At 35.4% G+C, this 14,119-nt stretch overlaps 1 protein-coding gene and 2 non-coding genes across 4 annotated transcripts; 2 read left to right on the top strand and 1 right to left on the bottom strand.

The window, feature by feature from the left end:
• Positions 1 to 215: 215 nt before the first annotated feature.
• Positions 216 to 6,594, bottom strand: LOC147533067 (uncharacterized). Of its 2 annotated transcripts, none has more exons than XM_086649078.1 (6): positions 5,982 to 6,594; positions 5,001 to 5,112; positions 4,732 to 4,906; positions 1,984 to 2,037; positions 1,716 to 1,903; positions 216 to 634 (listed from the first exon to the last, which is right to left on the bottom strand). In XM_086649078.1, the coding sequence occupies exons 1-6, from the start codon at positions 6,311 to 6,313 to the stop codon at positions 515 to 517; spliced, it is 981 nt and encodes a 326-aa protein (XP_086505204.1). In that variant the 5' UTR covers positions 6,314 to 6,594; the 3' UTR covers positions 216 to 514. The 2 variants fall into 2 exon arrangements, with proteins under 2 accessions (XP_086505204.1, XP_086505205.1); XM_086649079.1 differs by having other exon boundaries at positions 1,716 to 1,897; positions 5,982 to 6,550.
• A 4,782-nt stretch (positions 6,595 to 11,376) lies between these two features.
• Positions 11,377 to 11,591, top strand: LOC147533066 (small nucleolar RNA U3). Its single transcript, XR_015228986.1, has one exon. It is a non-coding gene; the product is annotated as a small nucleolar RNA U3 (small nucleolar RNA).
• A 1,082-nt stretch (positions 11,592 to 12,673) lies between these two features.
• Positions 12,674 to 12,888, top strand: LOC147533065 (small nucleolar RNA U3). Its single transcript, XR_015228990.1, has one exon. It is a non-coding gene; the product is annotated as a small nucleolar RNA U3 (small nucleolar RNA).
• Positions 12,889 to 14,119: the final 1,231 nt, after the last annotated feature.

Genomic DNA, 14,119 nt, shown 5'->3' with positions numbered 1-14,119 from the left:
AAAAAAAAAAAAAAAAAAAAAACCCTTGCTATTTTGCTGACATCCTTATCGACCCACAGGTCCTTCCACGATAACCCGACTCTGATACCAATGTTGGGTGGTCTTGGACTTCTCTCACCCCAAAAACTAGGAATAGTTCTAAAATGATTTAGAGTTCTAGTTCTACTACTATAATGTTTCTTCAAAACCAATTCCATATGCAGATGATTTCACCATCTCAAGAAAAGTTGGAACCACCATGGTATTTTCATTTCCTGGATAAATCTAAACCTCAATAATCTTAACCAACTTTTCAGCAAAGGATGTGTTGAACCAGATAAGAAACAATGTTAAAAATCAACAGAAGTAACAACAATTTTTTTTTCTTCAGAGTATTTCTATTGCTCTCAAGTCAATCTAAAAACAAAAAAGATAAATACATCAAAACAAGGGGTATGTACTAAAATTAAGAGCAGAAGCAAAATTTCCCATTCCATTGGGTTTTAACATTAGAACTAGTAGAAGTAACTCACAGTTATGACTTGACGAAATGAGTAGTTAATAGCTTTGAAACTGTGAACCCAGTGAAAGAATCGACGTCAAAGAGTTCTTTCAATTTATCATCACAAATTATTCTCCTCTTGTCAGATGGGTCCTTCATTAACAAACAGAAAGTAGTAAGAAACCATGGAATCAGGCAGTAATAACAGAGAACCATGTCATACGACACGCTGATTATGATTGAATAGATCCTCCTAAGTATGAGTTTATATCTCGGCAGTAGTTGACAGAAAAAAGATGACAACATAACTCAAACTAACAACAAATTTCAGATCTTCCAATTCATGACATTGCAGATACAAACATTCCAACATCGTCAAGTTCAGGAAGACATTTTGTACAAAAGTAAGCAATTTTATTTTAGCTGGAATAGATCTAACATTAAGAGACCACCCCAACATGGAAGAAGACACAGTTCCCTCGAAAGTTTTACCCTAATCTTTTTCTGCTCGAATAATGATAATCTCTAACTTTTGATGAACCTATCCCAAGCAATAACATTCTCTTAATTAAATGCCTGGACATGTGCCAGATATAATACATTACTTCCACTGGCAGAAAACAAGAACATAAAGGTGCTATATTTTTTGGAGGGGCCCCAATATATCCATACTGAGAGGCAATAAGAGTGAGAGTTTGGGGCTATCCGAATACCTTCATTTTTTATCTTAGTCCTATAAAAGTATACCAAGAATATACACAATCTCTTTATTCTTTACACTATACAAGTTTCTTCTAATTTGGGAATATTGAACTGATATGCAAGAGGGAGAATGTGACCACTCTCAAAATGATTGGTGTCTTTAACAAGAGTTTAGAACTTTGAGCATAGGCTTCCCAAGTAGTTAATACTGGACATTGGACCATATTGGTCAAGAGGCGATTAGCATATGACTCCATATATCTATGATATATCTTATAGGATATGGGATGAATGGGCAAATGTGCTGACATAGACCATAAGCAATTAATTGATGGATCAAAATCCAAATATCATTTTCCCGTTGTTGCTACAGACACTACCAATAGTTTCCTAATGAAGATAAAATTCAAATTATAACTTCCAACAATTGGGTGGTTATCAGTTAAAAGAAATCAACTGCTACTCATGCATGAAACATCGGACAAGAGTGACGATTGTGAATTATGAATTTAACACATACAAAGTAGAATACCTGCAGATTGTTTTCTTTGATGTAACTCCACATTTTCTTTACAACCTCAGACCTTGATAATGCAGTTTCACCAGTACCAATAAACTTCACCAGAGCATCAGAGAGCTGAAGGGGAGCAAGAAAGCCGGAGGTGGACCCAGACCCTCCAGCTTTTTGTCGTTTTCCTTTGGGTTTTGGGTCATCTGCATCTGAACAAAAAGTAGTATAGAGTATATGGACAAAATACTTCAAATTATGCTATGAAAAAGCTTGAATTCACTCCTCTCACCTTCTGATCTATCTTGCTTTTGTTGTTTTTCTTTTTTAACCGGCTTAACTGGAGCTGCCAATTCATGGAAAAGATTACATTAATAACATCTAACAAACAGAAGGAAATCTAACAGATAAAAGACAAAGATGATACAAAAGACAGTAGAAGATTGTAGGGAAGCAGCGGAACAAAATGTGATAATATTTTAAAAGTTCGGGAAACCAAAGAAATCAGAGTTTCTAAATATTACAATCAATGAAGAGCCTCAAGATTTGGTCAAAATAGGATATCTGAAGTAGCAATATAGTACCTAACAAGAATATTATAGAATTAGCAAAGTTTATTGCCCAAGAAAGTGCTAACACAAATCCAAAGTGGGACAAGTGTACTCTTCTGATAACCTAATAGACTCCCAATTATATACTTTAAGTTTTTCTTTAGTTTCTTCTTTTACTGTTTCTACTTCTCGTCAATTTAAAAGCTCCTGCAACGTCTATATACCTCTTGACTAGCCTGACTGCACCTAAGCACCTTCGCCCCAAAAGACCAACTCTCACCCCCTCACTTTGTCCTTGCAAATCTCAATAATTTTAAGATATGAATGATACTTACTCTTCGTATGCCTCTTAGCCTCTATATGATTTCAATCGAAATTCAATACAGAACAAGTAAGCGAGCCTTTACCAAAACAACTAAGCACAAACCAGAACAGAAAATCTACCGAAGCAGGAAACGGAGACCCAACAACAGCACTACAATAGAGCAAAAATTAAAAAGGAGGAGAAATTTTGAGGGAAAATAAACATTTTTTCTCCTTCCTCTACTGTTACATGTCAAATTCTTCATGGAGGGAGATATTCAATGTCTATAAGTAGATGACCTTATCTATGCTTGCTAAAGTCAAAAACTCGACACAAACATCATAACGGACTAACGGTTTTAACCTTACATTATCTCATTTGGAAGTCAGCACCACGTATCTTACACTTGGAAGCATAAAATAACAATAGTGAAGTGCTGCTCATTTAGATACGCTTCTAGGCGTTGTCCATACATTCTACTCTATGGGCAGGGCCGGCCCTGACTTTTTAGTGGCCCGAAGCGAAGGGAAAAAATGAGGCCCCCTGTATTATCAGCAAACTCAAAGCTCACCTTATGACCCTGCGCTCATCCTATTGATTCTATGAAGAAACTAAAAATCTTTCCCTTCAATCAAGCATTCATACATAATATAATTTCTATAATTTAATCCTAACTCAATTCATCGCAATAGTTAGCTAGCGACATGTGTTATGCCAAAATGGTAGCCGATGATGCTTGGATGATTTTGTCTTTAGTTTTTCAAACCACTTGGTTTAGGCATCAAAGTTATAGGGGTTCATTCAATCACTAGAAGCACGTGGTCATTCTTGTTCTCAGACTACATTTAGTACCTAAACGCAAGACCTATCGTTATATGACACATTTAGAAGTCAAGTGCAACAAGATGTTTATTAATGTGTTTGTTATCTCCATGGAGTGACTTCTTAAAACATTGAGTTTGAGATATCATATAAGGTTAGAAGGAGATGTATATAAGGTTAGGAGGAGATGTCTCCCAATAAAGATGGTCATTTAGATTCATGCAAGATAAAAGAGAGTTTAACTAATTTCAATTATTTTGAACTTTTTGTTAACTACCTTACGTAAAAAAAAATAGTTTTATATTTTACATTTTGAGAGATAAGACAACAAAACTTTTCGCGCAAGACCAAATTTCTCGACTTTCATTGATGAGAAAAAATGTTTTTTTTAAAGAGGTTTAATACATGAAAGGGTTGAAAAATCTTAGAGGAGGCCAAAAAATGATGAAAAGTTCAAAACAACTCAAAAACTATAAGTAAATTAATTGTACTTCAAAAGTATGACAAAAATTAATAAGTGGATCTCAAACTATAATAACTTCAATAATTCACCATTAACAATACTGAACACTAATGAAATAAATTTTGTGATGAAGTCAGAATAAATATAAATAAAAATAAAAATAAACTTATACTTTTTGTACAGATACTAATAGATAATAATGTAATTAAAGGCATTCAAATAAGTATGTAGCTGAATAAAGATGGGATGGGGTGAGAAATAGTGACCTATAGAAGTGACAAATAGAAATTGGAGATGAGTTGAGAAATACATCCACAAGGAGTACTTGTTACAATCAGACATGTGTCAAAACCGGTATTTGAAATTTTGGTGGGCCCCATGAAAAAGAAACAAAAGCATAAGGGTGGTGCATCTTGAATTGGGCGTTCTTCTGTTAGGTACACGCTGGGCCGCTTTAAAAAGATTTGACTAGTACAAATTCTTATAGACACCCTCATCAAATGTGGCCCCATTATTTTGGTGGCCCAAAGCGAGGCATTGCTCGCTTTGGGCCAGGGCCGGCCTTGTCTATGGGGAAGCTAGCAAGTAGTTTGAGCGTCAATGAATAACAAGAAAACGGGAAACCATAAGTGGAGGTGTTGATATTGATAGGAAAGACAAGTAGCACCATGCCTATGGTGGAAAAAATGGAATTTATTATAAATGAGTTCCCATCAATCAGGTACTTGTTTAAAACATATTGCAACAAATAATTACTCACATGATGACCATATTTCTATCCAAAAGAAGAATTAAAATATATAAGATATAAGTTGAGATCGTAATACCAAAAAGAATTTTGATAAATATTTTTTTGAAAGTTTGAATGAATATAAACCATAGAATATTTACGAGCTATACCTTCATCAGACTCCAAGGGCCAAATATGTTTTGACAATGCCTTGTTCATTTGAAACATGTTTATGCAATCGACACGAAAAATGTTACGCAATGCTTCGTCGCATAAAATGTTCCTCCTATTTTTTGGATCTTGCAAGTCCTTCTCACGGATGTAAGCCCAAAGTTGCTTGACAACCTATAACCAACATAACATGAAACATTAAGGTTCTGAAACGAATTAGTCTAACCTGGAAAACTTAAAACTTTCAATCTAACTCTCCACGACTAACCTCCGTTCTGGCTAATTCAGGTACTCCAACTAGGTCTTGAAGTTGTGGGGAAAGACAACATAATTTGTTAAATCCACCCCGCTTCTTAACCTCTTTGTCCGGCTTGTTAGACCTGCATCATATGTTTAAAAGGTAAGGATTTATTTAGTGACAAGCCCAGACCCCAATATCCTTCAATTAACCTGAGACCAATCTAGAACGAGCAAATACGTCATTCATTCCCACATAAACTCAGAATATAATAACACCGTAAGACCGTAAGGGGTGAATGGGTAGTTTTGTGGATGGTACTATATGGTCAAGTATGGGAAAGAGTTACGAATTTACAATCAACCACACCTTTGTGGAGGCATTTAAGCCAATTTGAGAAAGCCAAAACCCATCAGAAATTAGATTTTCTAACTTGGCTAATTTCATTCCTTGCGTAAAAGATATCATGTTTCTCTAGAATAGAAAGATTGAATAAGGCAAGGCTAAGACATATCCATCTGCCACGATTCTTTAAGAGGGCCTAACAGTATCAGTACATCCTTCATTTCTCTTATATCCATATACTCCCTTATTTTTCGCCGGCTAGACAAGGAAAACTCGTCAAACAACTGTGTTTCGATTCAATATCCTCAATAACATTCTTATATCAGAACATATTCCATGTTGCAAACACCTAAATATTATCATCACTATGCACAAGTCTCATACAAGGATCACCCTAAACAAGTTGCATATCAAAATTCAAGACAATGCCACAACAAATAATCCTCAATTAGGGGCAATACCTAACTATCTACTCATCAATTAGTAACTTTCAGTGGGTTTCATATTTTTTCCCCTAGAAATACAAAACCAGCCCAAAATTTCTTTTTTTCACATATAACAACATCAATGAAAAATTTCCCCCTAGAAAACACGAAAACCTAAAATGAAGAAGCAATAAATGAATAGATTAGAAAAATTTAGAGGCAAGGAAAGAGAAAGACTCACGCTTTTCTCTTTTTGTTCTTCCCATTACTTGTTTCTGGTTCTTCTTCACCGCTACTTCCTTCTTCATCTTCAGATTTTAGTTTTGATTTCTCATCATCATCAACCTCTTCATCTACGGCTACCACAGTTTCTTCTTGAACTTGTTCTTCATCTACTGTTAGAGTTTGAAGGTAAAGGTCGATTTGTTCTCTAATAAAAGCTTTCTTCTCCAATAAATCAACTCCGAAATCTTCTTCAAGTTTCCGGCGAACGGTAGTCGTAGTAGTTGTATTAAGGTCTGAAGTTCTTACAACTTCACGAAGCCTCTCTATAAGCTCCGAGTCCGACACCATTTCTTTTTCTCTCTCTCTCTCTAGTTTTTCTCTCTCTCTCTAGTTTTTCTCTCTCTTGGAAATTTGTTCGTTTTGTCTCAAAGAGGGGTTTCGTTGGTATTCTCTGTCTATCGAATCTGAGGAAGATTGAGATGAAGTGGCCAAAAGAGGAAATAACCCGAACTTAGTAGGAGAAGGGATTTCATCCATGTCCCACTGCGACATCTAACTACCTCTCTCCCCAATACTACCCGCAATGTTAGGTCACGTAAGATTTTTAGAGTTTTTCTCTCCCTTGCGATACTCAATTTAGATTTTCGATAACATATGTAATGTAACCCTCAGAAAATTTTTCTAAAAATCTTAATTAAGTGTCAAGTGTGAAAAATAGATTTCTAAATAGTCTCTTTCTTACTTGGTCATTTAGATATGGCCTAATCTATCTAGACACACAAGGTCGTGACAAAATGTGATTCTATTGGAAAACTTTCTCCAGTGCAACACTCGAGCGAAACTTTAAAAGTAGTTAATTTTTTTATGTGGCGCTTAATATCCTCGCGAATTTAGAGCATCTCCAATGCAACACTCAAATTGAAAAACTCAAAGTGCCATCTAAGATTTTTTGAGCTCTCTCCAATGCAACACTTAATTTGGATCTCAAAATGATGTGGCACATTTAATGTTGAGATATCTCATGAAGAAACACAATATTTGAGATTTTTTTTGAGGATCTCAATTGACCACTCAATATTAAAAGCAAATCTAACCATCTAGGAAATGACATCTGAGTTATTTTTAAGTTTTTAGAGTGTTGCATTGGAGATGTCTTTTGAATTAAGGATCTCAACATTGGCATCTAGGAAAGAGAAACTCAATTGAGCCTGGACACATAGGATAATTTGAGTTTTTTTTTTAGATTTGCATTGGAGATGCTATTATAGTGTCCTTTTGAGAGCATCTCAGATGCAAGACTCAATCTTAGAAACTCCAAGCACCACATAGGATTTGTAGAGTCCTTCTTATAAACTTTGTCCAATGTAAAACTCAAGTTGGACCTTCAAGATGGTGTGTCGGCAGTGAAATCAGAACTTCATAAGTCCTTTTGTACAGACTTCCTAAGTCCAATCTCAATTGAGTTAGGATTCTTTAAAGACTGAAATCAGAACTTATCTAAACTTTAGATACTGTAAAATTCAATCAGAAACCCTTTTTGATTTAGAATCCCAAATGAGTAATCAATCCTCATCTTTTAGGGATTTTTATGTGACCCGCGAGGGGGCCGACCGGCATGTGGCCCGACAACCCAACCTGACCACTTCAGCTATCGTGGGTCGGGATCTTTTCAGACCCATGTTCATCCCATACACTATTCCCACTAATATTTTCTTCTGATCAAGTTGATGTTCTTATCTGTAACCCGTTGTAGAAATTCAGTTGCCATTGATCGCGAATCAACCGATCGAGCCGCAATTGTAGATGGTTTCTAGCTAAATATTGTGATTCCAAAAAGGGCCTAACTTAATGATCTTCATCATATATGACAAAATGATGATCGCATTGTCACCTTGATCATATATGACTTAATGATCTTCATCATATATGACAAAATGATCGCACTGGTCTTGCATTGGATTTGTTCTTACAAGAACTGAAAAATATGTACTGAAAGTAGAGAGGATCTTTAACCCCTTTATTCTCTCTTGGCTGGTTGGATGGATATCTCGTATATATAACTATTGTAGATGGTTTAGTTTTGTTTTATGCATCATTAAAATTTCACTACAAAATATCTCTATCTTTTTGTTTTTTTTTTTTTTTGTTGAAGGGATCTCTATCTTTTTGTTGAAAGACAAGATATCTCGTGGTCGAAGTTTATAACTACATTATCATTTATAACGACACTTTCTCTCCAAAATGTAATATTTGTCTCTTAGGGCCTGTTATTCGTTAAGACCTTTTTACTAGATCTTTTTTGTTCCGGACTTCTAAAGATCTCACAACTTTTAAGAGTTCTGGCCCTTAAATGTTTAAAACTTTAAAGATTCAGAAACTTTTAAGTTTTGAAACTTTTAAAAACCTGGGACATTAAGTCTTAGGACATTAAAGTTTCAGAATCATTTTATTAAAACTTTGAAGATCTAGATCTTCTTGTTAGATCTTTAAAGGGTTCGTTTTAAATCTTAGCCGTCCAAACAAATGGTTGAGATTAAAACGAAAGTATATTATTTTAAATATTAGTAGTTGTTTACTCTTATGTAAATACGAGACGATAGAAAAAGCGGAAGTGTAGTTTTTTCTCTCTCTCTCTCTCTATATATATATATATATCCAATGTAAAAATGAGACATAGAAAAAAAAATCAGATTTACTTATATATATCACATTATTCTAAAGTTAATACGGGATGCAATTGAAAAATAAAATCAAATATTTTGCTTTTTTAGTCCGTAAACTACGATAATAACTACTAAAATTCGACAAAAGAAAGAAAAATAGTCATATATTCGACATAACTAGACGACTCTGTCGTTCCACATTCTTTCAGCAATGCTATCTCTCCAATCACCAGCTTGATGTCTTTGTTGCTCTTGAGTTTGTAATTATTCATCATAATCTTCATCCAGAGCACACTCATCGGTTTCTTCTTCATCTGGGGCAAATTCGTCTGAACTACATTCTCTACGAATAAAATTGTGCAATCCTGCACATGCTAAAACTAACTATGCTTGTGATTTAAATGGAAACGGCGGAGCAGTTTTGAAAATTTTGAATCTAGCTTTAAATATACCGAATATTCTTTCCACCGCAGTTCTTAACGAAGAATGACGATGATTGAATAATTCTTCTTTAGTTTCTGGACGTCGAGTACTCCCGAACTCTCTTAAATGGTATCTAACACCTCGATATGGTGTTAAAAATTGAGGGCGATTAGGATATCCGGCATCTGCCAAGTAAAATTTACCTACAACATAAATTATCGAGATGCAATTTATGTTTCCATATACCAGTTAAATATATCAAAAAGAATTTTATAAGAATATAACTACTTTACCTCGAGGAATTTTAAATCCACCGTTACCCTCTAAAGCATCTTTTAGTACTCGTGCATCATTTGCTGAACCTTCCCACCCACTACGAACATAAATAAATTGCAAATCAAAGGTGCACGCCGCCAAAACGTTTTGTGATACAATTCCTTTTCTATTACGATAGGCAATTGAATTTTTTATTGGTACCATAGCTGGAATATATGTACCGTCAATTGCTCCAACACAATCCTGTTTTTCATATATAAAATTATTAATGTAGTTGAATATAAATAAAATATAAAATTAAATTGAATTTAATCATAAATAATAAGAAATCTATTACCAGAAAGTAACGATTAAAGCGATCATTTGTTAGGATCTTCAATGAGGTGGTTGTTGGAGTTTTCGCCATCAACTCTGGAGCTAATAAAGTCAATGCCTTCAACACTTTATTGAAGTTCATGCTTGTACAAAATTTGGATCTATCAAATCTTTCCCTAGTTATAGAGTAACTATTATTCTGACCAACCGTTAAGAGAAACATACCAAGCATCTCTTCCACATTGACATAGCGTGTGTCCTCTAATAATGATTTTTCCTTTAAAATACGACATAACTTGAGAAATGTATCTGGATACATCCTATAAATCTCACGAAATTCATCAGGTGAATCATCCAATTTGCTTTGCATGTAAATGAATCCGTTACCAGTGACTGACTTTCTTGGAGTATTAAGTTGGTGTACATGGATATTGTAACAAGTTATTGCAACAGCACGAATAATAATTTCATTTTGACTATTAATTATTGGTGCGTGTTCATCATCTTGAAAACCATCTTCGTTATCCATCTGAAAAATCGTAACAAATGAGCATAAACATGAAATACGTAAGAAAAAGAAAGTTAGACTATAACACTTAATGTTAAGTTTTAATAAGATCAACATGAAAAGTATAGCATATGAAGTTTCAATAAAAAGTATTAGACTGAAGTAAATAAACCAAAACTAGCTCAAACCGAACAAGACCTTAACTTGCTCAAGTCTTAATTCAGATGATTTGGCCGAGCAGAAAATGGTACGACCATTGCTCACCCTTACGGAATGTTACTAGGAGCAAGAAATAATGTTGTCTTTAAAAGTGCTACTTTTGTCGTCAATTTCATTTCGTAAGAAACGGCGAAGGACCACGATAGATGCGTACAACTACGTCAAGATATTAGAATTCTAGAGTTGAACATACTACCAACTCTTCTTCTGTACAACATCAATGATAAGTTCTGCCTTCATAGCAAATCAAGATACATGTGCTGAGCCGAAAAATTAAGATGGTGAATTAGACCGAAATGGGATGAATTTTGTTTGAATATTCAGGTAAAAGTAAGAAGAGTGTCTGGAGTATCAAAGTGGGTTCTGAAAGCAACTCAGACTTGTAGTAGAGTTCCCGTTATCTTGCTTCAACAAAAAATTCGATCAAGAGAGTAAAATCTTCAGAGTTATTAACATGATATAAAGAGACATTCGTGCTCAATGTTATTTCTTTTCTACAAATTATAGCCGAAAAAAAAAAACACGAATTCCATATCGACTACTATGATAAATATATAATGAGTAACTCGATTATGTGTTGTTTGTACATCCCTTGCCTATAACATCATAGTTGCAATATTACTAAAAAAACTCTGTGGCGCAGAGACGACAATAACAGGATGGCAGCTGATATGTAGGCTATGAAGCTAAGTCAGAGCATTATCGAAGCGGACAACCATGGTATTAGTCACTCCCAAATCCAGCCATCTCAGTTATCAAGAACATTCATATATCTGCTTCTCTTTCTAGGGTCCTGACATCAGTCCATGACTCAGGGCAGGGCAGGTACCTGTTTGTCTAAAGTAGTGTCTTCCTAATGGTCATCACGGTAAACTTGAGGGTTTTTACTGTGTCCAGGTATGTCCAGAAGCCAGAAGATGGAAAAGGACGAGGATTACTTTAGTCCCACATTTATCAGACATTACATTGAGCTCCTGTTTAAGTAAAGTTAGATTGTAGTAACTAGCACGACCTTACTTGAACAGGATCTGTTCTATAGGATCGTACATCTGTATCCTTGATTTCTAAGGAGACAGGAATCTAAGTCTGGTCGATGAATCAAGACCACACGATCAGAGCGTGATTAATGGTGGTGATGATTGTTGAGGTCATCTCCACTGTAGATGATTGTTCTCAGTTCGTCTTAGGCGACTGAGGTGGTCGTGTGGTTGTCTGACAGACTCCAATACCTTCTTTTTAATCTGAGAGCAAGCTAATTTAGGGTTTAGAATTACAATTTTAAAGAACTGGAATGTTCATATGCAAATAGTTAGAATTGGCACAAGACTATATAACTCAGCCGGCTATGAAGCAATATTAAGAGATAGAAATGGCAATGGATGTGCCAAAGACTCGATTTTACTTCACTAAATTTTAGAAGGGGATACTTTCAGATGGATTTGGCCCAGCAGAAAATGGCACGACCAATGCTCACCCTTACAGAATATATTAGGAGCAAGAAGTAATGTTGTCTTTAAAAGCCCTATCTTTGCTGTCAATTTCATTTCTTAAGAAAGGGCCAAGGACCACGATAGATGCACATCATTGCGTACAACAACGTCACGATATTAGAATTTTAGAGTTTAACATACTCCTAACTCTTCTTCTGTACAACATCAATGATAAGTACTGCCTTCATAGCAAATCAAGATACATGTTGCTGAGCCGAAAAAATTAAGATGGTGAGTTAGACCGAAATGGGATGAAATGGGTTCTGAAAGCAACCCAGACTTGTAGTAGAGTCCTCGTTATCTTGCTTCAACAAAAAATTCGATCAAGAGAGCAAAATCTTCAGAGTTATTAACATGATATAAAGAGACATTCCTGCTCAATGTTATTTCTTTTCTGCAAATTCAAGCTGAAAAAAAAACACGAATTCCATATCGACTACTATGATAAATATATATTGAGTAACTCGATTATGTGTTGTTTGTACATCTCTTGCGTATAACATCATAGTTGCAATATTACTACGAAAATCTGTTTGCAGAGATGACAATAACAGGATGACAGTTGATATGTAGGCATGTAGCCTATGAAGCTAAGTCAGAGCTTTATCGAAGCGGACAACCATGGTCCATGGTATTAGTCACTCCCAAATCCAGCCATCTCAGTTATCAATGGTAGGAATGGTGAACTTGAGGGTTTTTACTGTATCCCGGTATGTCCAGAAGATGGGAAGAGGACGAGGATTACTTTAGTCCCACATTTATCAGACATGAAACTGAGCTCCTGTTTAAGTAAAGTTAGATTGTAGTAACTAGCACGACCTTACTTGAACAGGATCTGTTCTATAGGATCATACATCTGTATCCTTGATTTCTAAGGAGACAGGAATCTAAGTCTGGTCGATGAATCAAGACCACACGATCAGAGCGTGATTAATGGTGGTGATGATTGTTGAGATCATCTCTACTGTAGATGATCGTTCTCAGTTCGTCCTAGGCGACTGAGGTGGTCGTGTGGTTGTCTGACAGACTCCAATACCTCTTTTTAATCTCAAAGCAGCTGTGTTTGGACTGTTGGTTAGAACCAAAATTTAGGGTTCAATTACAACTTTAGAGAATTGGAATGTTTAGATTCAAATAGTTGGTTAGAATGGGCATAAGACTATAGCTCACCCAGCTATGAAGCAATATTAAGAGATAGAAATGGCAATGGATGTGCCGAAATGGATGTGCCGAAGACTCGATTTTACTTCACTAAATTTTACAAGGGGATACTTTTGAGTTCCGACAAAAAAAGAAGTTAAAAGGGGATAAACTAGGCGAATGGGCACAAGACTATAAATCAGCCAGCGCTGAAGCAATATTAAGAGATAGAAATGGCAGACATGTGTCAGAGGCTCGATTTTACTTCGCTAAATTATAACGGGATACTTTCGAGTTTCGAGTTCCGACTCAACGACCGCCTGTGTTTTGCTCTTGGGCCAGTGCTACTCCTACTTGGAAGGTACTTCAAGTTTTACTCCCATATTGGACTATATCGTAATTGTTTTCAAAGTAAAATCACTTTCTTCAAGTTCACGAATTTCATCTCTAATGGTTTTGCTTTTCCTTCTCCCTCATTATTTAGGTGAAAAACGAGTGTTCCTTGATGATTTATAGTTCACTTGATTATTCAATGTATACAAGTGGGATGTGAATGCAATAATAAAGTTCGTTGAAGAGTTCTCATCACAAAACTTTTGACCAAGAAAGTAGAACGGGAGGATCACTAATTGGAAACATAAGTGAGCTATTGTGTCTCCGTAGAAACAATGCGCAAGCTCTATTTTCCAGTTTCTTCGAGCAAAACTAACATATCATGTGGATTTTCTTTTTGACTATTAGGGGGAGGTAGTAGAAGGGAATTCTCATGGACTCTTGGATGTCCACGAACATCTCAACCATTGAGAGTCCGCGAATGTCTGTGACATTCAAATCCAGCCATTTGAGAGTACACTAATGTCTGAGGCAGAAAAGTATGAAATATGAATCTCACTATAACGTTGAAGAGACATGGTTTTTCAGATTGATTTCATCAATTTGTGGAATCTATGTAGTGAATCATTGTGAATATGGGTAAATACGATAAAAAACAACATTTATTGCTTAAATATGATAACAATATCATCACAAACATAATTTTGTTCTTACCTTACTAATCATACCAAAGGGGAAGACCACTTACAAACTTATCACCATGTCCCACTAGTCACTAGAAACACCA

This window comes from Eschscholzia californica, unplaced genomic scaffold (assembly GCF_041429995.1).
Source record: "Eschscholzia californica isolate CP2 unplaced genomic scaffold, dmEscCali1.0.p SCAF_6, whole genome shotgun sequence".
NCBI lineage: Eukaryota > Viridiplantae > Streptophyta > Magnoliopsida > Ranunculales > Papaveraceae > Eschscholzia > Eschscholzia californica.
The sequence above is the reverse complement of the archived record's forward strand: the minus strand, read 5'-3'. Positions and strand labels throughout refer to the sequence as shown.